The sequence below is a fragment of the Callionymus lyra genome, chromosome 3 (genome assembly GCF_982586985.1).
Source record: "Callionymus lyra chromosome 3, fCalLyr1.hap1.1, whole genome shotgun sequence".
In the NCBI taxonomy this organism is placed as follows: Eukaryota; Metazoa; Chordata; class Actinopteri; order Syngnathiformes; family Callionymidae; genus Callionymus; species Callionymus lyra.
In genome coordinates, this window is record NC_141820.1 from 22233542 (window position 1) to 22260772 (window position 27231).

General features: G+C 40.5%; 2 protein-coding genes across 4 annotated transcripts; one reads left to right on the forward strand and one right to left on the reverse strand.

Annotated features, from left to right (window-relative positions):
• The first annotated feature begins 299 nt into the window (after positions 1 to 299).
• fbxl6 (F-box and leucine-rich repeat protein 6) lies at positions 300 to 4676 on the forward strand. Of its 2 annotated transcripts, XM_087787061.1 has the most exons (9): positions 300 to 748; positions 833 to 991; positions 1353 to 1416; positions 2784 to 2915; positions 3020 to 3127; positions 3197 to 3310; positions 3379 to 3604; positions 4116 to 4344; positions 4421 to 4676. In XM_087787061.1, exons 1-9 carry the CDS (start codon positions 300 to 302, stop codon positions 4548 to 4550), a joined length of 1611 nt encoding a protein of 536 aa, XP_087643187.1. In that variant the 3' UTR covers positions 4551 to 4676. The 2 variants fall into 2 exon arrangements, with proteins under 2 accessions (XP_087643187.1, XP_087643186.1); XM_087787060.1 differs by having other exon boundaries at positions 300 to 991.
• Positions 4677 to 4850: 174 nt separating this feature from the next.
• eppk1 (epiplakin 1) lies at positions 4851 to 27231 on the reverse strand. Of its 2 annotated transcripts, none has more exons than XM_087787047.1 (4): positions 27163 to 27231; positions 22574 to 22632; positions 21419 to 21487; positions 4851 to 20888 (listed from the first exon to the last, which is right to left on the reverse strand). In XM_087787047.1, exon 4 carries the CDS (start codon positions 20880 to 20882, stop codon positions 5007 to 5009), a length of 15876 nt encoding a protein of 5291 aa, XP_087643173.1. In that variant the 5' UTR covers positions 20883 to 20888; positions 21419 to 21487; positions 22574 to 22632; positions 27163 to 27231; the 3' UTR covers positions 4851 to 5006. The 2 variants fall into 2 exon arrangements, with proteins under 2 accessions (XP_087643173.1, XP_087643172.1); XM_087787046.1 differs by having other exon boundaries at positions 21402 to 21487.

Sequence of the window (27231 nt, forward strand, 5' to 3'; positions counted from 1 at the left end):
TTATCTTCTGGTTGTAAGATAAGATAACGTGTAGGAAGACATTTTACATCACAGCTTATAAAAACAACAACCGTATGAACAGCACAAAAAGCATATCAACATTGAGTATATTGTATTAAATAAAATGGGAAAGAATTGTTATTAAAATATTGTTTAAATACTAATTTTGAAAACATTGCTATTATGGCCATGGTGTTTAGCATCGGTGTCTTAAGCAAAAGAAAACAAAAATAATCGGTGACCTTTAAGTAAATAAATTCACTCTCTAAACAACAATCTCTCTTCCAGAAGAAGGTAAGATGGACAACACTCCACAAGCCCCTTTTGAAGAAGGGCCAGGCCCTGCAGCTGGGTCGTCACATACAGCCTCACAGAAGAGGAAGTCTGAAAAACCTAAAAAGAAAGTGAAGAAGAGAAGAAAGACAGGATTTGGGGGCCCTGTCCGGCCTGAAGAGATCTCTTATGAAATGAACGGTAGGATTCTTGTCTTCTCGGGTCAGGAATCTAAAAACGATGGTCTCTACCTTCCACCGAAGAAGAAAACTTCCAAAAAAAGGAAGTCAGTCATTAAGAAAAGGAAAGTCAACTCAACCAAGAGGATAAAAGTGGCCTCCTCAGAGATAAAAGCTTTAACACCTCACACACCCGAGGAGGACTATGGATGGGGTCAACGTTTCCCAGAGCATTTGCTTGTCCACACTTTCATGATGGTGGTCAATCAGGACGGAGCTGTACCCTTCTTGTGCAGGTGGGTCACTTTGTTAGCATGCTGGCAACTGAATGAGTCTCTCAATGAAAACAATAACCCGTACTTTTGCTTCTCTTGGTTCAGGGTGGGAAGAGTGTGTCGTTTGTGGAATTCAGCAGCATCCAGTCCAGTGCTGTGGAAAAGTGTGTCGTTGGGTCACCTATGGGTGGCACCGGGAAAACGACAATCCGAAAAGATGTTGAAGAAGCAGATGGGTACTATAAGCTGGCTGGTTGAGAACAGGTTCGTGAGGAGGAAGACACATTGAAACCAGATTTTAATGTTTCATCTGAAATGTTTGTCGCTTTTTTTATGGAAGTATTAAGTAAAATACTGGGATCCCCCCCATTTATTTCAAATGGCTAACAAGACTTATTGGCTAAATTTAAATGTCAAATTTAAGTGAATATACTTTTCCATATTTCTTTTAAAATCTTTTTGTTTTTCATTTAGCTATTAAAAAAATCATTTTAAAATGCCTTAATACCAAAACTAGTCTCAACCATGAAGTCTTTGCACTTCAGCTCTTACAGTAATTGCAACATTTCTTTTGTTACATTTTTTTAAACCTTCTAGATTAAATGAATGTACTTGTTTTCATTAGGTTCTCCTTGTTGCGTGAATTCTCCCTAAACCACTGGATAAAGGATGTTGATACAGTAGTTTCGGTAAGTGATCTAACATCAACATCCATACATATTACATTAACAACTTCTCAGTCATTAGATTATTGGTTAATGAACTGTTTTATTTACATCCCAGGATATAACTATTGTAGTTATTTTTAATCAAACCAAATAAGCTAAGCTAAATAACTGTAAACAAGGGTGACAGATGTGCACAGCTCACACATCTGTCCTGCAAGCTACATCAAGTTCTACAGTGATCTACCAATTCTCACCGCTAGCTTGTAGAGATGGTTATATTTAATTGAAAGTAGGTCGTCCTCCAGGTCTATAAGGTAAGGTAAGGTAAGGTAAAACTTTATTGATCCCTCAGGAGGTCTCCTTTGGGAAATTGTTTTTTACCAATAGCCAGCAATTTTTCATAAACAATAAAAAATAATACATAAAAAATAAAGTAAGAAGAACATAAAGAGGAAGAACAAGATGACACAATCTAAGTCTAAAGACAAAGACAAAGAACATAGGTCAAGGAAAAAAAAACAACAAAAAAAAACAAAACAACAAAGACAAAGATACAAAGACTAACATGGAACAGAACATCCAGATACTTTCACTCCACTCCTGCCCCCGAACTCAGAATTGTACAATTTAATAGCCCGAGGGATGAATGAGTCCCTGAGTCTATTTGTTTTGCACCTGGGTAGGAGCATTCGTGCACTCATTCTGCTTCTCTGCTCACTGATGACAGTGTTCAGAGGATGACTGTCATCATCCATGATGGACAGTAGTTTGTTCAATGATATCCTCTCAGCAACTGTCACCAGTGAGTCCAGCTTCATTCCAACCACAGAACCAGCCCTCCTGATCAACCTGTCCAACCTGTTGACACTCCTCTTGGACACATTTCCACCCCAACACACCACAGCATAGAACAGGAATATATATATATATATATATAGCGGTAGAAGTAAGTCACTAGGGACTATTTAATTAGGCTGGTTGTCCGGTATGTGTAGTGTAGTTTTCAAGCAACGATTGTTATACGAGTCATTTTTGCCTCAGTAAAAAATGTATTGTTTCTTTAATGTATCATGGATGGATTAATGTTACAGTTGTTTCAATGTGTCTACTCACACCCCTGATCTAGAACATGTGCAGACTAATGTGAAAACCTGTTCTATATTAGAGACACATTTTTAACATCTAATTATATAGGCGAGGTCGAGAAAATTCAGTAAATATTAGAAATTGTAATATCTACTGATTAAATGGATTTTCTCAATCCTTGCGTATACTCCGTTAAACACTAGAGGGCGCAAACACAATAGAAATACATTGGACCACTTTAAAAATAATTTGATTAATTTCTCTAATATTCTTTGATTTGTGGATATTGTCCTCATTCCCAGGCGGTGTCTGCACACTGTGTTCACCTCAGCTCGCTCACACTCTCCCACTGTAAAGGAGTGACCAGCCTCCTCTTCAAAGCACTCGCCGAGTCCCGTCCCCAATTACAGATCCTCAACCTTAAGCACTCTGTGGTAACTACATCCATATAAGTCCGACGAAGACCTTTTACTTTGACCTTTTACTTTCATGCAAGTTCTGAAGGTTTAAGAAAAGTTATCACACTCTTTGTCTAAAGTTCCAGATTCAGGACCTGCTGGACTACCTTGGTGACCACGGTCAGCAGATGAAGCAGCTCATGTTCACTCTCTCTATAAAGAACACCAGGCTCCTGGATGCGGTTTCAGTAATGCGTCACTCCTAGTCCTCACGTTCAACCGCCAAGTGTGTGAATGTGTGTCTGCTTTACTCCTAGAGAGGCTTCTGCCCAAACCTGGAGTGTCTAGACATCAACTCAGAGATCACCAGCAAAGACTTGGAGCTTCATCTTTGCATCCAGATGTTGCAGGTTTCATGCCCGAATCTCAGGGTAACAAATCTGCACCTCCCTCTGGACATCTTGGTTTGGTTTTAATGACGAGTATTTTCTCCGGGCAGACCTTCAAGATGCTGAACGTCACACACGTGTTCAAGCGGAAAGAGACCCAACTGGAGTCAGGCTTCCCAGAACTGGAGGAGCTGTGTTTGGCTACAGCGAATCACTCTTATACCACCGACAAAGACCTGAGTGACACTCTGTTCGGATCCATGAAGCTGCAGGTGCTTGACCTGCGTGGATGCTCTAAAATCACCGCCTCTGGACTGGCCTGCCTTCCCTGTGTGGGTATGTCATTAAAATCATCAACCACATATCTTATCCGTATCGAGAGAAACAAACATTTTATAAACGCCTTTATCTTCTAAACCAGGTGATGATAAAAAAAGGAGTTTCAGATCACAAGATGTGTAACTGCTGGGTGTACTCCGGGGACTCTTGCTTCCTCTCACAATCCAAAGTAGTTATTTGAGTATTAAATTGGGTATAGGTGTAAGTTTGTGTATGAATGGTTTTTGGGTCTTTGTGTGCCAGCCCCTCTCGCCCCAAAGCAGCTGGGATAGTCTGACAATAAGGGAATAAGTGGCAAAAATGAATAAATAGGGTTATTTTAAACAAAAAAAGGGACTTTTTCCTAATTAAAAGGTAGCCTGTCATATTATTGATCAGTTATATACGGTTTATTATTTCATACTTGTGTATGAAGACTCTAATATACAGTACTTATTTTTGGTAACATTGCCTTTGTTTTTATTGGTTTCTGAAGCTGTTTTGTTGCTGTCCCTCTATTAACCTGCAGGACTGGAGTGTCTCTTCTGGGGTCAGTACAGCAACGACGGGACGTCCTCCTCCGTCAACGGACTACACTTGGTGACGAAGAAATGGAAACAAACTTTGAAGGATTTAGACGTCGCAAACCAGCGTTTCTCTGAGGATGATCTAGACGAGGCGTTGCATCAGTTGACCTTAACCAATAAGCTACAGTCACTCAATCTTAGTGGGACCAAAGTTACTACGGCAACACTCAGGTAACCAAACCAAGATTGAACAGTTTTCTCTTCTCAATGTCTTGCTTTTAAAAAAATGACTATTGGCTTTTAACAGGAAATTCATCAGCCAAATGACAAACCTAAACCACCTTAATTTGACTTCCTGCCGCTACCTTCCAAGAGGAGTGAAGAGGAATTACCAGTCTCAAGAAGATATCCGTGGGCTGCTTGAAAAACTGGAGTAAAACTGGAGTGAACTCTATTGAATCGCTTTTACTGCTGAGGAAAAATATTTTCTACTCTTATGTTATCTAATATGATATAGTCACTGATCAGCTTTCGATCTAATAAACTCTTTTATTAAAAACTGATATTCTGTTCATTATTGTTCATGTTAGGGTGAAATTGGAGTTGATTACCGATTAAAATGAAATCAAATATACTGTATGTGTTCTTTTTCATTGGAGGTGAAGTTAATTTTCCCCCAGGTTACCCGTCATTTGCAAGGCTGCTAAATGCAAATATCTTGAAGAAACACAATGAAATGGAAGTAAAGTAGTTTTTTTAATGAAGTCAGAAAATAGTTAAATAGGAAAAATGGAAAAATCCCAGTTATTGTTTGATTACAACATGGAATTAGACATATTATATAAAAAGAAAGGCGTTATAAAAGAAAAAAAGGTGAATTCCAATTTAATCAATTAATACAAAGGGAGCAAGCTAAGCCCCGTAATGGGATCTTGGACACATCTGACCAATAGTTGAACGTAAGTTAGGTTCTCGTGGGTGTTGGGGTCAAAGAAGCCTTTGGTGTCATCGTCTGGGTCAGAGAGAATCTGATTCATTTCCTCATCAAAGTATCCTCTTTTGTAGGCCACTTGTACAGGCACTCTGTGACTGTGAACCGGGTCAATAATACCTCCTGTGGCAATTTGGGCTTCAAGAAGGCGAATTCCATGATCCTTCACAATTAGATCTTTCTTCAGTGCCTGAAACAGAGATATGGTGTCTCCAGTGTAAGGATCTTTGTATCCGGTCACTGCACGCTCGGCAGATAGTAGTTTGTTTTTCCACTCATTGCCCACCAGCCCTTGACCCACAGCTTCTTCAACGGAAAGTTTTCTGTTGTTGACCGGGTCAATGACGAAGCCAGTAGCAGCTTGAGCTTCTAGAAGTACTAGTGTTGTACCCGGAGTCAGCAAGTTTCTCGATTTTGCATCATATATGCTCAAAGTCTCCTGGGTAGAAGGCAAGAACACTCCAGCGATACTGTTGGTTCCTTCAAGGTATCTCCGTACAGATTCCATTTCGCTCACTTTTGTTACTGTCACTTTGCCTGCATTGAGTTCTTCATAGAGTTCCTTATCAATGATATTAGATTTCAATAACTCAGACGCACTGACGTCCTTCCTGATTCCATGGAACTTTTGGACATTGGTTGTTTCTGTGATTGTGGTGGTGGTGGTAGTTTTTGCTGTATGGTCAACATCTCTATTAGTCGGTTCACATTTGGTAACAATTTGTGAAGATGTTGAGACCTGATTGTGAATGATTGTCAAAACAATCTCCAAGAAGCGTTCAACTGTGATCGTCCCAGACTTAAATTGCTGCACAAGTTCTCTCCGTTTTTCCTCTGTGATGTATTTAGAGTAGAGAAGGTCCCACAGTGAAACAGTTGTTCCTTGATATCTTCCTCCAGCTTTGGTTGTTGTTGTTGACTTGAGAATGAGTTTGGTTGCCTCATCCACAAAGAAATAAAATTCGCCTTTTTTCACAATAACCAGCAAGCTAAGGCCTGTGACTGGATCAGTGACGCACCTTTCTACAAGTTGAAGATAGGTTAGGTTCTCTTGGGTGTTGGGGTCAAAGAAGCCTTTGGTGTCATCGTCTGGGTCGGAGAGAATCTGATTCATTTCCTCATCAAAGTATCCTCTTTGGTAGGCCACTTGTACAGGCACTCTGTGACTGTGAACCGGGTCAATAATACCTCCTGTGGCAATTTGGGCTTCAAGAAGGCGAATTCCATGATCCTTCACAATTAGATCTTTCTTCAGTGCCTGAAACAGAGATATGGTGTCTCCAGTGTAAGGATCTTTGTATCCGGTCACTGCACGCTCTGCAGATAGTAGTTTGTTTTTCCACTCATTGCCCACCAGCCCTTGACCCACAGCTTCTTCAACGGAAAGTTTTCTGTTGTTGACCGGGTCAATGACGAAGCCAGTAGCAGCTTGAGCTTCTAGCAGTACTAGTGTTGTACCCGGAGTCAGCAAGTTTTTCGATTTTGCATTATATATGCTCAAAGTCTCCTGGGTGGACTGCAGGAACACTCCAGCGATACTGTTGGTTCCTTCAAGGTATCTCCGTACGGATTCCATCTCACTGATGTTTGTTACTGTCACTTTGCCTGCATTAAGGTCTTCATAGAGTTCCTTATCAATGATATTAGACTTTAACAACTCAGACGCACTGACGTCCTTCCTGATTCCATGGAACTTTTGGACATTGGTTGTTTCTGTGATTGTGGTGATGGTGGTAGTTTTTGCTGTATGGTCAACATCTCTTTTAGTCGGTTCACATTTGGTGACAATTTGTGAAGACGTTGAGTTGTGAATGATTGTCAAAACAATCTCCAAGAAGCGTTCAACTGTGATCGTCCCAGACTTAAATTGCTGCACAAGTTCTCTCCGTTTTTCCTCTGTGATGTATTTAGAGTAGAGAAGGTCCCACAGTGAAACAGTTGTTCCTTGATATCTTCCCCCAGCCTTGGTTGTTGTTGTTGACTTGAGAATGAGTTTGGTTGCCTCATCCACAAAGAAATAAAACTCGCCTTTCTTCACAATAACCAGCAAGCTAAGGCCTGTGACTGGATCAGTGACGCACCGTTCTACCAGTTGAAGATAGGTTAGGTTCTCTTGGGTGTTGGGGTCAAAGAAGCCTTTGGTGTCATCGTCTGGGTCAGATAGAATCTGATTCATTTCCTCATCAAAGTATCCTCTTTTGTAGGCCACTTGTACAGGCACTCTGTGACTGTGAACCGGGTCAATAATACCTCCTGTGGCAATTTGGGCTTCAAGAAGGCGAATTCCATGATCCTTCACAATTAGATCTTTCTTCAGTGCCTGAAACAGAGATATGGTGTCTCCAGTGTAAGGATCTTTGTATCCGGTCACTGCACGCTCTGCAGATAGTAGTTTGTTTTTCCACTCATTGCCCACCAGCCCTTGACCCACAGCTTCTTCAACGGAAAGTTTTCTGTTGTTGACCGGGTCAATGACGAAGCCAGTAGCAGCTTGAGCTTCTAGCAGTACTAGTGTTGTACCCGGAGTCAGCAAGTTTTTCGATTTTGCATTATATATGCTCAAAGTCTCCTGGGTGGACTGCAGGAACACTCCAGCGATACTGTTGGTTCCTTCAAGGTATCTCCGTACGGATTCCATCTCACTGATGTTTGTTACTGTCACTTTGCCTGCATTAAGGTCTTCATAGAGTTCCTTATCAATGATATTAGACTTTAACAACTCAGACGCACTGACGTCCTTCCTGATTCCATGGAACTTTTGGACATTGGTTGTTTCTGTGATTGTGGTGGTTGTGGTAGTTTTTGCTGTATGGTCAACATCTCTTTTAGTCGGTTCACATTTGGTGACAATTTGTGAAGACGTTGAGTTGTGAATGATTGTCAAAACAATCTCCAAGAAGCGTTCAACTGTGATCGTCCCAGACTTAAATTGCTGCACAAGTTCTCTCCGTTTTTCCTCTGTGATGTATTTAGAGTAGAGAAGGTCCCACAGTGAAACAGTTGTTCCTTGATATCTTCCCCCAGCCTTGGTTGTTGTTGTTGACTTGAGAATGAGTTTGGTTGCCTCATCCACAAAGAAATAAAACTCGCCTTTCTTCACAATAACCAGCAAGCTAAGGCCTGTGACTGGATCAGTGACGCACCGTTCTACCAGTTGAAGATAGGTTAGGTTCTCTTGGGTGTTGGGGTCAAAGAAGCCTTTGGTGTCATCGTCTGGGTCAGATAGAATCTGATTCATTTCCTCATCAAAGTATCCTCTTTTGTAGGCCACTTGTACAGGCACTCTGTGACTGTGAACCGGGTCAATAATACCTCCTGTTGCAATTTGGGCTTCAAGAAGGCGAATTCCATGATCCTTCACAATTAGATCTTTCTTCAGCGCCTGAAACAGAGATATGGTGTCTCCAGTGTAAGGATCTTTGTATCCGGTCACTGCACGCTCTGCAGATAGTAGTTTGTTTTTCCACTCATTGCCCACCAGCCCTTGACCCACAGCTTCTTCAACGGAAAGTTTTCTGTTGTTGACCGGGTCAATGACGAAGCCAGTAGCAGCTTGAGCTTCCAGCAGTACTAGTGTTGTACCCGGAGTCAGCAAGTTTTTCGATTTTGCATTATATATGCTCAAAGTCTCCTGGGTGGACTGCAGGAACACTCCAGCGATACTGTTGGTTCCTTCAAGGTATCTCCGTACGGATTCCATCTCACTGATGTTTGTTACTGTCACTTTGCCTGCATTAAGGTCTTCATAGAGTTCCTTATCAATGATATTAGACTTTAACAACTCAGACGCACTGACGTCCTTCCTGATTCCATGGAACTTTTGGACATTGGTTGTTTCTGTGATTGTGGTGGTAGTTTTTGCTGTATGGTCAACATCTCTTTTAGTCGGTTCACATTTGGTGACAATTTGTGAAGACGTTGAGTTGTGAATGATTGTCAAAACAATCTCCAAGAAGCGTTCAACTGTGATCGTCCCAGACTTAAATTGCTGCACAAGTTCTCTCCGTTTTTCCTCTGTGATGTATTTAGAGTAGAGAAGGTCCCACAGTGAAACAGTTGTTCCTTGATATCTTCCCCCAGCCTTGGTTGTTGTTGTTGACTTGAGAATGAGTTTGGTTGCCTCATCCACAAAGAAATAAAACTCGCCTTTCTTCACAATAACCAGCAAGCTAAGGCCTGTGACTGGATCAGTGACGCACCGTTCTACCAGTTGAAGATAGGTTAGGTTCTCTTGGGTGTTGGGGTCAAAGAAGCCTTTGGTGTCATCGTCTGGGTCAGATAGAATCTGATTCATTTCCTCATCAAAGTATCCTCTTTTGTAGGCCACTTGTACAGGCACTCTGTGACTGTGAACCGGGTCAATAATACCTCCTGTTGCAATTTGGGCTTCAAGAAGGCGAATTCCATGATCCTTCACAATTAGATCTTTCTTCAGCGCCTGAAACAGAGATATGGTGTCTCCAGTGTAAGGATCTTTGTATCCGGTCACTGCACGCTCTGCAGATAGTAGTTTGTTTTTCCACTCATTGCCCACCAGCCCTTGACCCACAGCTTCTTCAACGGAAAGTTTTCTGTTGTTGACCGGGTCAATGACGAAGCCAGTAGCAGCTTGAGCTTCCAGCAGTACTAGTGTTGTACCCGGAGTCAGCAAGTTTTTCGATTTTGCATTATATATGCTCAAAGTCTCCTGGGTGGACTGCAGGAACACTCCAGCGATACTGTTGGTTCCTTCAAGGTATCTCCGTACGGATTCCATCTCACTGATGTTTGTTACTGTCACTTTGCCTGCATTAAGGTCTTCATAGAGTTCCTTATCAATGATATTAGACTTTAACAACTCAGACGCACTGACGTCCTTCCTGATTCCATGGAACTTTTGGACATTGGTTGTTTCTGTGATTGTGGTGGTGGTGGTAGTTTTTGCTGTATGGTCAACATCTCTTTTAGTCGGTTCACATTTGGTGACAATTTGTGAAGACGTTGAGTTGTGAATGATTGTCAAAACAATCTCCAAGAAGCGTTCAACTGTGATCGTCCCAGACTTAAATTGCTGCACAAGTTCTCTCCGTTTTTCCTCTGTGATGTATTTAGAGTAGAGAAGGTCCCACAGTGAAACAGTTGTTCCTTGATATCTTCCCCCAGCCTTGGTTGTTGTTGTTGACTTGAGAATGAGTTTGGTTGCCTCATCCACAAAGAAATAAAACTCGCCTTTCTTCACAATAACCAGCAAGCTAAGGCCTGTGACTGGATCAGTGACGCACCGTTCTACCAGTTGAAGATAGGTTAGGTTCTCTTGGGTGTTGGGGTCAAAGAAGCCTTTGGTGTCATCGTCTGGGTCAGATAGAATCTGATTCATTTCCTCATCAAAGTATCCTCTTTTGTAGGCCACTTGTACAGGCACTCTGTGACTGTGAACCGGGTCAATAATACCTCCTGTGGCAATTTGGGCTTCAAGAAGGCGAATTCCATGATCCTTCACAATTAGATCTTTCTTCAGTGCCTGAAACAGAGATATGGTGTCTCCAGTGTAAGGATCTTTGTATCCGGTCACTGCACGCTCTGCAGATAGTAGTTTGTTTTTCCACTCATTGCCCACCAGCCCTTGACCCACAGCTTCTTCAACGGAAAGTTTTCTGTTGTTGACCGGGTCAATGACGAAGCCAGTAGCAGCTTGAGCTTCTAGCAGTACTAGTGTTGTACCCGGAGTCAGCAAGTTTTTCGATTTTGCATTATATATGCTCAAAGTCTCCTGGGTGGACTGCAGGAACACTCCAGCGATACTGTTGGTTCCTTCAAGGTATCTCCGTACGGATTCCATCTCACTGATGTTTGTTACTGTCACTTTGCCTGCATTAAGGTCTTCATAGAGTTCCTTATCAATGATATTAGACTTTAACAACTCAGACGCACTGACGTCCTTCCTGATTCCATGGAACTTTTGGACATTGGTTGTTTCTGTGATTGTGGTGGTGGTGGTAGTTTTTGCTGTATGGTCAACATCTCTTTTAGTCGGTTCACATTTGGTGACAATTTGTGAAGACGTTGAGTTGTGAATGATTGTCAAAACAATCTCCAAGAAGCGTTCAACTGTGATCGTCCCAGACTTAAATTGCTGCACAAGTTCTCTCCGTTTTTCCTCTGTGATGTATTTAGAGTAGAGAAGGTCCCACAGTGAAACAGTTGTTCCTTGATATCTTCCCCCAGCCTTGGTTGTTGTTGTTGACTTGAGAATGAGTTTGGTTGCCTCATCCACAAAGAAATAAAACTCGCCTTTCTTCACAATAACCAGCAAGCTAAGGCCTGTGACTGGATCAGTGACGCACCGTTCTACCAGTTGAAGATAGGTTAGGTTCTCTTGGGTGTTGGGGTCAAAGAAGCCTTTGGTGTCATCGTCTGGGTCAGATAGAATCTGATTCATTTCCTCATCAAAGTATCCTCTTTTGTAGGCCACTTGTACAGGCACTCTGTGACTGTGAACCGGGTCAATAATACCTCCTGTGGCAATTTGGGCTTCAAGAAGGCGAATTCCATGATCCTTCACAATTAGATCTTTCTTCAGTGCCTGAAACAGAGATATGGTGTCTCCAGTGTAAGGATCTTTGTATCCGGTCACTGCACGCTCTGCAGATAGTAGTTTGTTTTTCCACTCATTGCCCACCAGCCCTTGACCCACAGCTTCTTCAACGGAAAGTTTTCTGTTGTTGACCGGGTCAATGACGAAGCCAGTAGCAGCTTGAGCTTCTAGCAGTACTAGTGTTGTACCCGGAGTCAGCAAGTTTTTCGATTTTGCATTATATATGCTCAAAGTCTCCTGGGTGGACTGCAGGAACACTCCAGCGATACTGTTGGTTCCTTCAAGGTATCTCCGTACGGATTCCATCTCACTGATGTTTGTTACTGTCACTTTGCCTGCATTAAGGTCTTCATAGAGTTCCTTATCAATGATATTAGACTTTAACAACTCAGACGCACTGACGTCCTTCCTGATTCCATGGAACTTTTGGACATTGGTTGTTTCTGTGATTGTGGTGGTGGTGGTAGTTTTTGCTGTATGGTCAACATCTCTTTTAGTCGGTTCACATTTGGTGACAATTTGTGAAGACGTTGAGTTGTGAATGATTGTCAAAACAATCTCCAAGAAGCGTTCAACTGTGATCGTCCCAGACTTAAATTGCTGCACAAGTTCTCTCCGTTTTTCCTCTGTGATGTATTTAGAGTAGAGAAGGTCCCACAGTGAAACAGTTGTTCCTTGATATCTTCCCCCAGCCTTGGTTGTTGTTGTTGACTTGAGAATGAGTTTGGTTGCCTCATCCACAAAGAAATAAAACTCGCCTTTCTTCACAATAACCAGCAAGCTAAGGCCTGTGACTGGATCAGTGACGCACCGTTCTACCAGTTGAAGATAGGTTAGGTTCTCTTGGGTGTTGGGGTCAAAGAAGCCTTTGGTGTCATCGTCTGGGTCAGATAGAATCTGATTCATTTCCTCATCAAAGTATCCTCTTTTGTAGGCCACTTGTACAGGCACTCTGTGACTGTGAACCGGGTCAATAATACCTCCTGTGGCAATTTGGGCTTCAAGAAGGCGAATTCCATGATCCTTCACAATTAGATCTTTCTTCAGCGCCTGAAACAGAGATATGGTGTCTCCAGTGTAAGGATCTTTGTATCCGGTCACTGCACGCTCTGCAGATAGTAGTTTGTTTTTCCACTCATTGCCCACCAGCCCTTGACCCACAGCTTCTTCAACGGAAAGTTTTCTGTTGTTGACCGGGTCAATGACGAAGCCAGTAGCAGCTTGAGCTTCTAGCAGTACTAGTGTTGTACCCGGAGTCAGCAAGTTTTTCGATTTTGCATTATATATGCTCAAAGTCTCCTGGGTGGACTGCAGGAACACTCCAGCGATACTGTTGGTTCCTTCAAGGTATCTCCGTACGGATTCCATCTCACTGATGTTTGTTACTGTCACTTTGCCTGCATTAAGGTCTTCATAGAGTTCCTTATCAATGATATTAGACTTTAACAACTCAGACGCACTGACGTCCTTCCTGATTCCATGGAACTTTTGGACATTGGTTGTTTCTGTGATTGTGGTGGTGGTGGTAGTTTTTGCTGTATGGTCAACATCTCTTTTAGTCGGTTCACATTTGGTGACAATTTGTGAAGACGTTGAGTTGTGAATGATTGTCAAAACAATCTCCAAGAAGCGTTCAACTGTGATCGTCCCAGACTTAAATTGCTGCACAAGTTCTCTCCGTTTTTCCTCTGTGATGTATTTAGAGTAGAGAAGGTCCCACAGTGAAACAGTTGTTCCTTGATATCTTCCCCCAGCCTTGGTTGTTGTTGTTGACTTGAGAATGAGTTTGGTTGCCTCATCCACAAAGAAATAAAACTCGCCTTTCTTCACAATAACCAGCAAGCTAAGGCCTGTGACTGGATCAGTGACGCACCGTTCTACCAGTTGAAGATAGGTTAGGTTCTCTTGGGTGTTGGGGTCAAAGAAGCCTTTGGTGTCATCGTCTGGGTCAGATAGAATCTGATTCATTTCCTCATCAAAGTATCCTCTTTTGTAGGCCACTTGTACAGGCACTCTGTGACTGTGAACCGGGTCAATAATACCTCCTGTTGCAATTTGGGCTTCAAGAAGGCGAATTCCATGATCCTTCACAATTAGATCTTTCTTCAGCGCCTGAAACAGAGATATGGTGTCTCCAGTGTAAGGATCTTTGTATCCGGTCACTGCACGCTCTGCAGATAGTAGTTTGTTTTTCCACTCATTGCCCACCAGCCCTTGACCCACAGCTTCTTCAACGGAAAGTTTTCTGTTGTTGACCGGGTCAATGACGAAGCCAGTAGCAGCTTGAGCTTCTAGCAGTACTAGTGTTGTACCCGGAGTCAGCAAGTTTTTCGATTTTGCATTATATATGCTCAAAGTCTCCTGGGTGGACTGCAGGAACACTCCAGCGATACTGTTGGTTCCTTCAAGGTATCTCCGTACGGATTCCATCTCACTGATGTTTGTTACTGTCACTTTGCCTGCATTAAGTTCTTCATAGAGTTCCTTATCAATGATATTAGACTTTAACAACTCAGACGCACTGACGTCCTTCCTGATTCCATGGAACTTTTGGACATTGGTTGTTTCTGTGATTGTGGTGGTGGTGGTAGTTTTTGCTGTATGGTCAACATCTCTTTTAGTCGGTTCACATTTGGTGACAATTTGTGAAGACGTTGAGTTGTGAATGATTGTCAAAACAATCTCCAAGAAGCGTTCAACTGTGATCGTCCCAGACTTAAATTGCTGCACAAGTTCTCTCCGTTTTTCCTCTGTGATGTATTTAGAGTAGAGAAGGTCCCACAGTGAAACAGTTGTTCCTTGATATCTTCCCCCAGCCTTGGTTGTTGTTGTTGACTTGAGAATGAGTTTGGTTGCCTCATCCACAAAGAAATAAAACTCGCCTTTCTTCACAATAACCAGCAAGCTAAGGCCTGTGACTGGATCAGTGACGCACCGTTCTACCAGTTGAAGATAGGTTAGGTTCTCTTGGGTGTTGGGGTCAAAGAAGCCTTTGGTGTCATCGTCTGGGTCAGATAGAATCTGATTCATTTCCTCATCAAAGTATCCTCTTTTGTAGGCCACTTGTACAGGCACTCTATGACTGTGAACCGGGTCAATAATACCTCCTGTGGCAATTTGGGCTTCAAGAAGGCGAATTCCATGATCCTTCACAATTAGATCTTTCTTCAGTGCCTGAAACAGAGATATGGTGTCTCCAGTGTAAGGATCTTTGTATCCGGTCACTGCACGCTCTGCAGAAAGTAGTTTGTTTTTCCACTCATTGCCCACCAGCCCTTGACCCACAGCTTCTTCAACGGAAAGTTTTCTGTTGTTGACCGGGTCAATGACGAAGCCAGTAGCAGCTTGAGCTTCTAGCAGTACTAGTGTTGTACCCGGAGTCAGCAAGTTTTTCGATTTTGCATTATATATGCTCAAAGTCTCCTGGGTGGACTGCAGGAACACTCCAGCGATACTGTTGGTTCCTTCAAGGTATCTCCGTACGGATTCCATCTCACTGATGTTTGTTACTGTCACTTTGCCTGCATTAAGGTCTTCATAGAGTTCCTTATCAATGATATTAGACTTTAACAACTCAGACGCACTGACGTCCTTCCTGATTCCATGGAACTTTTGGACATTGGTTGTTTCTGTGATTGTGGTGGTGGTGGTAGTTTTTGCTGTATGGTCAACATCTCTTTTAGTCGATTCACATTTGGTGACAATTTGTGAAGACGTTGAGTTGTGAATGATTGTCAAAACAATCTCCAAGAAGCGTTCAACTGTGATCGTCCCAGACTTAAATTGCTGCACAAGTTCTCTCCGCTTCTCCTCTGTGATGTATTTAGAGTAGAGAAGGTCCCACAGTGAAACATTTGTTCCTTGATATCTTCCTCCAGCCTTGGTTGTTGTTGTTGACTTGAGAATGAGTTTGGTTGCCTCATCCACAAAGAAATAAAACTCGCCTTTCTTCACAATAACCAGCAAACTAAGGCCTGTGACTGGGTCTGTGACGCACCTTTCTACCAGTTGAAGATAGGTTAGGTTCTCTTGGGTGTTGGGGTCAAAGAAGCCTTTGGTGTCATCGTCTGGGTCAGAGAGAATCTGATTCATTTCCTCATCAAAGTATCCTCTTTGGTAGGCCACTTGTACAGGCACTCTGTGACTGTGAACCGGGTCGATAATACCTCCTGTAGCAATTTGGGCTTCAAGAAGGCGAATTCCATGATCCTTCACAATTAGATCTTTCTTCAGCGCCTGAAACAGAGATATGGTATCTCCAGTGTAAGGGTCTGTGTACCCTGTCACTGCACGCTCTGCAGATAGAAGTTTGTTTTTCCACGCATTGCCCACCACCCCTTGCGCCACAGCTTCTTCAACTGAAAGTTTCTTGTTGTTGACCGGGTCAATAACGAAGCCAGTAGCAGCCTGAGCTTCTAGTAGAACCAATGATGTTCCAGGAGTTAGAAGACCTCTACCTTTGGCTTCATAAATACTCATGACTTTCTTTGTTGATTCTACTCTAATACCAGCAATGCAGTTTATTGAGCCAAGATATTTTTGTATGGATTCCATTTTGTTAACATTATCTTCAGTGACTTCACCTTGTATAATTTTTGTGAAAAGCTCTTTTGATATGATCTTTGATTCCAACAGTTCACTGGCTGAAACTTGCTTTCGAAGTCCTTTAAACTTTCTTTCTTTGGATGCTACCTCTGTGATTATGGCAGTGAGTATTTCGATGATCTCCTCAATTTTCAGTGACCCAGTCTTGTATTGCTGGATGAGTTGCTCTCTTTTTTTTGAAGATATGTATTCTGACACCAAAGCCTCCCACAACGTGACCTCCTTGTTAACAAACCTTCCTGCATTAATTCTCACAGTTTTGTTTTTGAATGTTTTCTCGATTTGTTCATTTGTGTGAAAAATGTTGGGCTCTTTATTGAGGGGTAGAAGAAGCAGTCCAGTTTTATTGTCGATCTCACATTGCCCTATAAGCTCTCGATATGTTACCTTTCCTTTTGTATTTGGGTCAAAAAATCCCTTTTCTTCATCAGTAGGATTTATTATTATACTCTTAATTTCTTCACTCAGGTAGCCTTTTTTAACTGCTGTATTGACAGGCAGACGCAGACTTAAATTTGGGTCAATGATTCCTCCAGTTGCCAATTGTGCCTCAAGAATACGAAGGCCATCAGATTTTGGTATGAGCTTGTCACGCATGGCTTCAAACAGTGAAATTGTTGTGTCTGTGTATGGGTCTTTATAACCAGTGATGGCTCGCTCTGCTGAGAGAAGCTGCTCGTGTACGTCTGGTCCAATAACCTTGTCTTTTGCTGCTTCACCCACAGTGTAGGACTTGTTTTTTATAGGGTCAATGACCCATCCGGTTGAAGCTTGTGCCTCCAGAAGAGTTACTGCAATTCCAGGTGTTAATGTACCATCCTTTTTGGCTTCATAAAAATTCATTGTTTTCTGAGTTGGATAGACCTTCACTCCCGCAATGCTTTGTGTTCCATTTAGGAACTGTCTTACTGGTTTTTGTTTGCCAACTTCTACGAAGGGAATTTTTCCATCTGTTATCTTTTTGAATGTTTCTGAATCAATTATATTGCAGTCAAAAAGTTGTTGCGCAGATACAGGCTTTCTCAAACCCATGATCAAGGTTTCACTTTTTTCTAGTCTTTCAATGTGGGACAGTGTCATGGTGGTTGAAGATTCCAGGGATATCTGTCTAGTTCTGTACTTCTCCAGGAAACAGAGCCGCTGTTCCTCTGTGAAGTACCCAGAGTGTACCAACTCCCACAAAGAAACGCATTTTCCTGAATATTGTCCGAATGACATACTCATAGTAGTCTTTTCCAAATCCTGCTTTATCTCTGCATCACTGAGGGTTTTGGTCTTTGCAGCTGAAACTCTGAGTGAGTCATCCATCCGGAGAAGAAGAAGTCCGGTTGCTTCATCCTTCACACATTTGCCTAACATTTCCATGTAGGACAGATTATTTCTGGTTGTGGGATGAAACAAGCATCTTGTGTCATCAGTTGGGGCTGAAAGCATTTGGTGCAGCTCTTCGTCAAAATATCCTTTTTTACATGCCACTTTGAGGGGTAAGTGGATACACTTGAAGGGATCAATGATGCCACCAGTTGTCATTTGGGCCTCAAGCAAACGAAGCCCTTCCTGTTTGTTGATCAAATTCTTTTTCATGGCTTGGAAAAGAGAGAGCTTTTGACCAGTAAATGGGTCCATGTAACCAGTGACAGCCCTTTCTGCAGACAATATCCTTTCGTATATTTCTGGGCCAATTACTTTTTGTCGGAGTGCTTGTTCAGCGTAGAGCTTTTTGTTTGCCATTGGATCCACAATGAATCCTGACGCAGCCTGGGCTTCTAGCAGACACAGAGCCGTGCCAGGTGTAAGAACACCGGCTTTCTGGGCGTTGTAGATGCTTAGTTTTGTATTTGAGGGTTGAAGTAAGACCCCAGCTACACAACCTTTGCCTTGAAGGTAGCCTCTAGTGTCCCTGTTTTGCATCACATCAGTGCTCTTTATATTATCGTTTATCAAATCATTGAACGTTTGTTCACTGACAATTCCAAGCTTTAGAAGATCAAGAACAGAAACATCTTGTCGGAGGCCTGGGAAATTCAGCTCTGCTTGTCGCCTAATCTCTTTGTGTTCAATGATTTCCAAAATAATCACAATGATTTCATCAGTGGTGATTTTCCGTGACTTAGAGAGCTTAAAAAGCTCTTGCCGCTTGCTCTCTGACAGATACTCCGAGTTTATGAGCTCCCAAAGAGTTGTTTGTTTGTTCCGGAATCTGCCATACCTCACAGTGACATGGATCCCTCTGAACAACTCTTTAATACTATCATCAATATTAACCTTTTGAATTTTGCCTTTCAGGGGTAGGAGACAAAGACCTGTGCTGGGGTCTTTGATACATCTGTCCTTGAGCTGTAAGTATGTCAGGTTCTCTTGGGTGTTCGGGTCAAAAAAACCCTTGGTGTCATCACTTGGATCAATCAAGATCTGATTCATCTTCTCATCAAAGTAGCCCCGCTTATAAGCCACGTGGACAGGAATGCGATGACTGTTTACTGGGTCAATGATTCCTCCTGTGGCAATTTGGGCTTCTAGAAGTCGGATCCCATGGTCTTTCAAGATAAGATCCTTTTGCATTGCTTGAAACAATGAGATTGTTTTTCCATCGTACGGGTCTTTATATCCAATGACTGCCTTCTCTGCAGATCGCAACTTTTGGCAAATGTCTGGGCCAACAATCTTTGCTTTTACCGCATCATCCACAGAAAACTTTCGATTTCCAATGGGGTCGATTATGAACCCTGTTGCAGCCTGTGCCTCCAGCAAAATCAAAGCAGTTCCAGGCATCAACTTGCCTCTCTGTTTGGCTTCGTAGATCGTCATAACTGTGGAATCAGGAAATAGAACGCCTGCTATGCTATCTGTGCCCTGCAGATAGGCTTTAATATGTTCATCCTCAACCACATCCTTAACTGACCTTTTTCCCTTTTTTAGATCTTGCAGAAGCTCCGGGCTAATAATGTCAGCCTCTGCCAACTGTTTTGCTGTGACATTTTCTCTTATGCCCTCAAAGATGACCTTTGTTGTTTTGACAGAGGTCTCTATGAACTCCAGAACTCTCATGCTCACCATCTTAATGCTCATCTCCCCGCTACTATACTTCCGAATGATCTCTGTCCTTTGCTGTTCATCAAAGTAGTCTGACATAAGCAGTTCCCAAATGGAAACCGTCATGCCCATGTACTTCCCACAAGTCACATCTACCGTCTCCTTTTTGAACACCATTTTCGTTTGGTAATTTATGAAATTGGAATTCAACTGAAGCTCTGACTTCCCATGCAAGGGTAAAAGGCACAGTCCAGTAACAGGATCAATGACACACCTCTCCATGAGCTCAAGATAAGACAGATTATCCTGATTATTTGGATCGAAGAATCCCTTTGTGTCATCTCCAGGATCCTCTAATATGGCGGTCATTGCCTCATCAAAATACCCTCTTTTGAAGGCAACATCAATGGGGAGTCTGTGACTTTGAATTGGGTCTATTATCCCACCAGTTGCAATCTGTGCCTCGAGAAGGCGGATTCCGTGTTCCTTTACGATCAAATCTTTCGACAGGGCTTGGAATAGAGATATAGTATGTCCTGTGTAGGGGTCTTTGTATCCAGTAACTGCTCGCTCTGCGGACTGCAGTTTGGCATAGTATTCAGGTGCAACAAGTTTCTCTTTCAAGGCCTCAGCAACTGTAAACTTCTTATTTTTCACAGGGTCAATCAAAAATCCTGTCGCTGCTTGTGCTTCAAGTAAAATCATTGCTGTTCCAGGCATCAGTATTTTCTCTCTCATTGCTTGATAAATGCTCATTCTCTGATTGGTGGTCATCAATACAATGCCAGCGATGCTTCCTTTTCCCTCAAGGTATTCTTTCACAGATTCCATTAACATCACTTCTTGGGCAGTTGTCTTTCCCTTATGCAGATCATCATACGTTTCTTTGTCAATAATTTTGGATTCAAAAAGTTCAGTGGAAGAGATCCCTCTTCTCAGACCTTTAAATGTGATGTTGACAGGAAGAAGCAACAGCCCTGTGTCCGACTCCACGATGGATTTTTCGACCAGTGTCTGATAGTTGACACTTTTTTGCAAGGACGGGTGGTAGAAAACGTTGAGCTCTGACATTTGCGGCTTCATCAGATCTTTGTCATATAAGCCTATTTGAATTGCAGATTCAACTGAATGATTTCTCTTTTGGACAGGGTCCCACAGACCTTGTGTTGCTAGCTGAGCTTCAAGCAGCCGCAGACCATGTTCTCTGAGCAGTAAATCCTTCTGCATTGCTTGGAAAACAGATATGGTTTGGTTGGTGTAAGGATCTGTGTAGCCAGTGAGAGCTTTCTCTGCCGCAAGAAGTTTGTTTTTCATTTCTGGTCCTACTATTTCCTCTTTCACAGCTTCTGCCACAGGGAGTATTCTGTTGTTTATAGGATCCACAATGCCAACTGTTGCAGCCTGTGCTTCAAGAATGGCTAAAGCAGTTCCAGGCTTAAGCAAGCGTTTTTTCATGGCTTGGTAAATGGTCATCTTCTCCTTACTTTTCTCCAGGAATATACCCGCAACAGGCCCACGGACCTCTGCAGGGCCATTTTGCTCTTTGTCTTGACTACTGCTATCCATCTTGATCTGAAGAAAATGAACAATAGAATTTATTAGGTGAAAAAACTATGGTAATGGTTACAAAAATCCTAATAATATGAAGATGTGTAGTACACATTTAGTATCACAAGCCATTTCATTTAAAAACATTAAAACCTAACATGAAAGTGAGATAAACAATAAGATAAAGTCTGTAAATTGTATTCGTTTTGCTCAACAATATTTGGAAATAGCACTGTTTTGCGACTTCTCCCTTGGAGTGTGGAGTCTGCTTCAATACCTCTTTTATTTTTTTTCAAACTCAAGGGAAACCGCCCAGCAACTCAGTTACAGCACAAATTTCAGAAAAGAAGCAAAGTTGATGTTCAATTAAACATATTTTAATTTGTAAGGTAACGCAGGATTAAATTATTATCCTGTGTCATTGTTCTAATAACCGCTGAAGCAGAGCAGATTATTAAAGGTAAACATATACTTACATGTTGATTAAAAGGTATCATCAAATCACTCATGCTGTTTGTGTAACAACTTTAATCTTACCCAATCTTGGTAAGTACCTTGGTAAAAGGCACAACTCCCGTCGATTAGGATCAAACACGCCGAAGTTATTGACTCCCAACCTGGGCCTGCGGACATAATCAAGCAATAAATCTTTTTTAATCGAAAACTATTATCACACAACACTTTGCCAGTTCCAACTCTGTGCCAATACTACTCAACAGTGGGTGTGTGAGCGTACACGTGTGTAACTGTGTATGTACTTTCATGTGCATTCTTCTGGAACCAAAGTCTTAAAAATGTTTTTTTCAATTACATGAAAACATATTCATTTAAACAGATTAAAATGGTATTCTATATCACGTCAGGGGTTGCTACAGTGAAATGGTTCTTATAGTCTAAGCTAATCCAACATTGTGCAGAAATTCAAGTATTGCCCAAAATGATCCCACTGCAGCTTCTACACCATTAACATGTCAGAAAACACTTCAAACCGGAAAGGCCAGTAAAAATGTAACTAGTCATTGTTACTGGTTTAGATAGAAGTTGCACACACACTGAGCTTTTGGCAACAGCTTTAATTGTGACTTTCAGTTGTTCCCTTTTGCTAGAGAGTTTTTAATTTAATTCATCACATACTTGATCAACTAGACAGAAGAAGTGACCAGAGTTTCTCTTCCTTGATGAATCACAGACTTACTTTTGAATTACCTTTTTTACCTAACCACAGGATTGATCAAGTTTTAAATTATTTAGGACTTTAATTGGACACTGTTTTGTCACTTCAACATCTGAAGAAAATCCTGATATTTTTACTGAACTAATAAATCTAGTACTAATACCTTGTTACTGTACTAAAGTGCAGATTTTGAGTTTCTGTATTCAAGTGGGTACTTTTTTTACTCAACAATATTATGGTCATAGTGTGAACTTTTGTATTATGTTACAATCTGAATATATAAAAAGAGAAAAAAAACTCTATTTCCCCCTCAATGATTTTGCAATAATCACGTGGATATTTAATTAGTTAATTTAGAAATCTTTAATGTATTTCCTGAAAACAGCCCCTGTTATCCCTGACAGAAACCAGATGGAATAAGCAAACTGTATTAACACACAAATATGTGAGAACAAAATAACTGATAATACTAATTAAACGTATTCTTATTGACTATATAATTAATTATTATTTTAAACAAATTTGATGCACTTACCAGCATTTGAAACTGTCTGGTCTTTTCAAAGATCTTTTGGCTGGTTAAGTCGACCACTTCTGTTGAGAGTGAAAAGAAATGTCAAAACTCCTTAAGAGCGATTCAAATGTGTGAATGATAGCATTAGTCAAGTTTTTTTAAAATCAAGTCAGCTCATTCCTTAAAGCTGGACATTGATCTTTAGACGTAAGTAAAAAGAATAAAATACATTTATATAGGTATCAAGACCAATACAAGACTACAAGCCCTCAAGACAGCTCTTAACTAAACTCTACTGGAATGCATTTGGAGATTTCACCATAGAAAACTGATGCATTTCCTAATAAATCTATTTTTTTGGACGAGGTGTGGCTTGTGCTGCGTCCAACATTTCCAGACCCAACACCCACACATTATGAAGGTTCAAGTTAATGTACAATAGGAACACTGTTTAATGGAAAGTTTTTTGGGTTTCATGTGATGTAATAGTCTCATGGTCGTAATCGCTTCAACATGCAGAGAAACAGCAGCAGAAGTTAATCTACCAGGTGAGGAAGTTACTGACACAATTCTATTTGTTGCATAATCCCAGGGGTGAAAGTGAAAAGTAATGCGTTATAGATAACAATTATTTACTTACAGTCGTTTCCTTGACACGGTCAATATTATCTTTGTTACAGTCAACAGACAACAACTGTGTTTGTTTCACACCTGTGCACTTTGAAGGTTGAATAAAGTCTTTACAATCTTGCAATTATCTGATACTAGAAGAGATTTCGGAATTGACCCCAGATGCCTGTGGTAGTTTATCAGGTCTATCTGAACATGATGGAATGTCTTGTATGCCAAAGAATAGTTAAACAGAAAAACAACCTAATTAACTTAAGAGCTCCAGTCATGAGGCCACAAAAAATCTTGGCCATATTTAAATTCTTTAATTTTTCAACGTCAGAACATCAACCCCTGGGTTTAATCCCAGATACCAGTTGTCATCATTCAAATCGTATTGTGATGCCACTATTTATATATTTTGGCACTATAAGAGACATTGTTTTCAGGAAAAACTAAACAGTGAATAATAGGCTAACTTGTGATTTTTTCTTTGCTTTTCTTTTTAGACGTTATTTATATTCTCACATAATTGACACCAGAGAGTTTCTTCTGATGTATGTACTATGTTAGTAGTAGTAGTAGTAGTAGTAAGACTAAAGAGATATGACATTGTAGTTTGTTAACAATGGTCGTGGCCATGACTTATTATTTTGTGGCCACAAATACCTTTTTCTTTCAAAGGTGTGATGTCATGGGCTCTGTAAAAAACTGAGAAATAAACGCTAACGTTGTTCCTTAAACTCAGAATAACAAACATGACAGGGTTTTTTTGGAATAAAAGTGTAAACGTGTGTGAAGAATTAGAGCCTCTGTGGCAATATTTGCCAATCTTCAATATTTGACAAATCACTGATCAAACAGCACAAGTGGCACTAAGTAGAGTCTTCAACTTGAGGAGCCAAATGAGATGTTTGAGCGTTCTTTGTTAATGTTTGAATGACAGGTCGAAGGTTAAAGGGTTATTCGTCATTTACGACACCTGTTGCATCATAAATACATATGTGCATGCACAGAGCTCCTGTCAGATAACAACAATTTGTCTGCATTTGAGATCATGAAGTTTGAAGTATTTCATTGTAATACTTGCTGTTAGATCGAAGGCTCACAATATAAACACTGTTCTGAGGAGCACATAACTGTTTGATGGTGTAATTCTGCAGGAAACCCCGCTCTGGGAGAAGAATTTGGGAGGATGTTGTTCTACTCACTCCTTTCCGAATCAACTCACCATTCTAACCCTTATGATGCTTACCATCATTGGTTATATAATTCAAATTCCTAAAGTTTGTCTTCAGAATATTGTCAGTTTCACGGAGAATAAACTTAAACTGGTTAGTGAATTGGCTTCTCTAGCATTTCACATCTGTTTTTATGGGGTTAGAAAGAGAGATTGGTAACATCCTGAGATTCAAACAGAACTGAATCTTCTGTGTATGGGTTTATAGGATCAAATCTGAAATCTGTAAAATCGGCATTTTGCTAAAGATGAAAAAACTAAAAACTTTGATACGACATAAAGTAGCACTTTGATTTATGAGTTTCTTAACCTTAGGTTTACATTTAGATCTTCTCTCAGCAAAGAGTACGAGCTGGTATAACAGGTCAGCTTCAGACATCATGCTACAGTCAAGTACACAAATAACACGTGTACTTGAGTGTTGATAATGTTGATGAACTGGTGTTCTTTTCTTTCTAAATAAACTTAAGATGTATCTCTTAAACACCCATGTAAAGGAACATACGGTGAAATAACGTACTTAAAAAAAAATCATAATCACAATCGGAAACACCTTTTGTCATCATATCCTGTTGTGCGAAGCATCATTTTTTACATTCCTCAGCCGGTTCTATTGTGTTGAGCAAAGTAATACACGTGATTTTTAAAAAAAATGTGATTATATGGTCCACGTAAATACCCAGTAAACAACTTAAAATAAACCTGTTAATTAAACACCTGCACCTTCATATATTGCAACAGGCAGAAGCATTTGAAGAGCAACATAGTTTCGTTGGTTAATAATAAAAATGAAATACAGTCTGACGTTGACAAAACAGTGACACACCTTCTTGTGACAGCTTGTAATTGTGGTTCAGACATGTCTGGTGACGCTGCTAGAATACCATTCTTAATTGTTCCTGCAGCTTTTATTTGTAAACATTTCTTTTTGGGAAACAAACTGCACTAACCCTTTAATTAAAAGCATATCTTTTAGGAGTTTCTGTTGGGAGGATCTCATGGGTCGGTCCCGGTCAGTACAGACTCACACATTTGGCCCGTGTCCAAGTAAGGCTTGGATGTGTTATCAGTGAAAGTTCGTTTAACTGAATGTGAATCGCAGTTGAGGCACTACATTATGTTTGTTTGAATTCATCTCAAGTTAAATTCAATGACTTTTATCCTCCTCCGTCTAACTCTGTTGTCTATATCAGATGAACGTGAAATAATGAATCAAATCATTTTATGTTGATCGCCTTTAAAATAATAGTTTGAACCCAAGCCTGACGACTATTAGGTTTTCTGATCAACTAGTGCGAGAAAAGACGACTGTCCTCGTAGCAAGATTTAAAAAATATATTTTTGTACTCTTAAATGTATTTATTTCAATCTCATCTTGATCTTTGCAAGTATTTCAGTATATTTATGAATAATTGTACACTTTGAAATCATTCATACACATACCATAGAAGAACTTTGAACTTTTGAACGAATTTCATCATTATTTTGGGGAATTGAGAGTATAATGTCAGTTCTATCAATTTAATTTTTAAGTTCAATAGAACCTTAAATATACTGTGAATTTTTATTTATTCCTTAATGAAATTTGGTGCAAACTTCACTTTAGGACCCAAACAGATATTTATTTAACTATTAAAACAAACGCAAAGTCAAAATCCTAGTTAGTACTTTTGTACATTATTTAAATCAGAACCAGAGTCAAAAAACCTTCATCAAAAGGATTGTGTTTTGTGGTGGCACTCTTGAATAAAAACAATGAAATAAGATAACACTCACACAATAAGCAATAAAAACAGAACCAAGGCGATAATTATGCGGCGCCAAAATATTCTTGTACTGAAATAACATTAAAAATATATGATAATATCCCAGCCTTTCACATCTTTCAGCAAAAAGGGCGTAACAGTGGTTACCAAAGATCCCATGGATGCATCATTTATGATATTAATATATTAAGAATCCAGTGGATTCCACAAATATGTTGAATATCTAAATGTATTGGATCAAGAAAGATTTATTTTCACTCTCTCAACATTTTTTCCATATAACCAATAATAATAGGAATAATATAAAATGAAAATATATTTTGTCTGATCCAGTTTTTTCTACCTCTACCCCCAAATATATGGAGGTTTCTTGATGGTTCCTGCTCAAAGGTACAAGTGATTTTTGGACCCGTTACGGACTAGAAGCCTGACAATGATGTGTCCTGCCTCTTTCTCTAGCTCTGCCGAATCACACGAAGGTAATGAGCGGAAAAAGTGATTAACAAGGTAACAAGTTGTAAGTGAAAATAAAACGATCCCAAAGGTTCATCTTATAGGACAACAGATATATTTAAGAAATGACAAAAACAAACCTGTCAATCGTAATAAGGCAAATAAATAAACAGTCCAAAGCAATAAAATATGAAATATATATAGATTAGTGAGTTAAAGGTTTGATCAACCATTAAAAAGCAGTTTCAGCTCATCTGGAAAGTTTCATTTTGCTTATTTATTTTAAAGGAAAACTTTAATTTAAGTTACCAAAGTGACCTATTAACTTTCTTTCTCTCTGGCTAGATGTTGCATAACTCATTCTACTGTTTGGAGAATCGAGGCGTGTTAGTGTATCTCGTAGTACTTGACAGGAGACTATAAAAAACATCAATGATTTGTTTTCTCTTTTATTTCTGTATTTTAATTACATTCACTTATCCATGATTAACTATCTTTAACTATCTTTAGTAGAAGGAGTTAAAAGGATTAACATGTCTTACCTGGTGGGACCTGATGAGTCTTGTCGTCAGCCTGTCACAGCAGGCGAGCGAAGCCAGAGGCACTTCTCT

Bases quoted from the DNA above. Each gene is read 5' to 3' on its own strand.
- fbxl6 (XM_087787060.1), top strand. From the start codon at position 300: ATGGACAACACTCCACAAGCCCCTTTTGAAGAAGGGCCAGGCCCTGCA. The intron at 992-1,352 runs GTTCGTGAGGAG...TGTTTTCATTAG, and splicing joins AGCTGGCTGGTTGAGAACAG to GTTCTCCTTGTTGCGTGAAT. The intron at 2,916-3,019 runs GTAACTACATCC...CTTTGTCTAAAG, and splicing joins TCAACCTTAAGCACTCTGTG to TTCCAGATTCAGGACCTGCT.
- eppk1 (XM_087787047.1), bottom strand. From the start codon at position 20,882: ATGGATAGCAGTAGTCAAGACAAAGAGCAAAATGGCCCTGCAGAGGTC.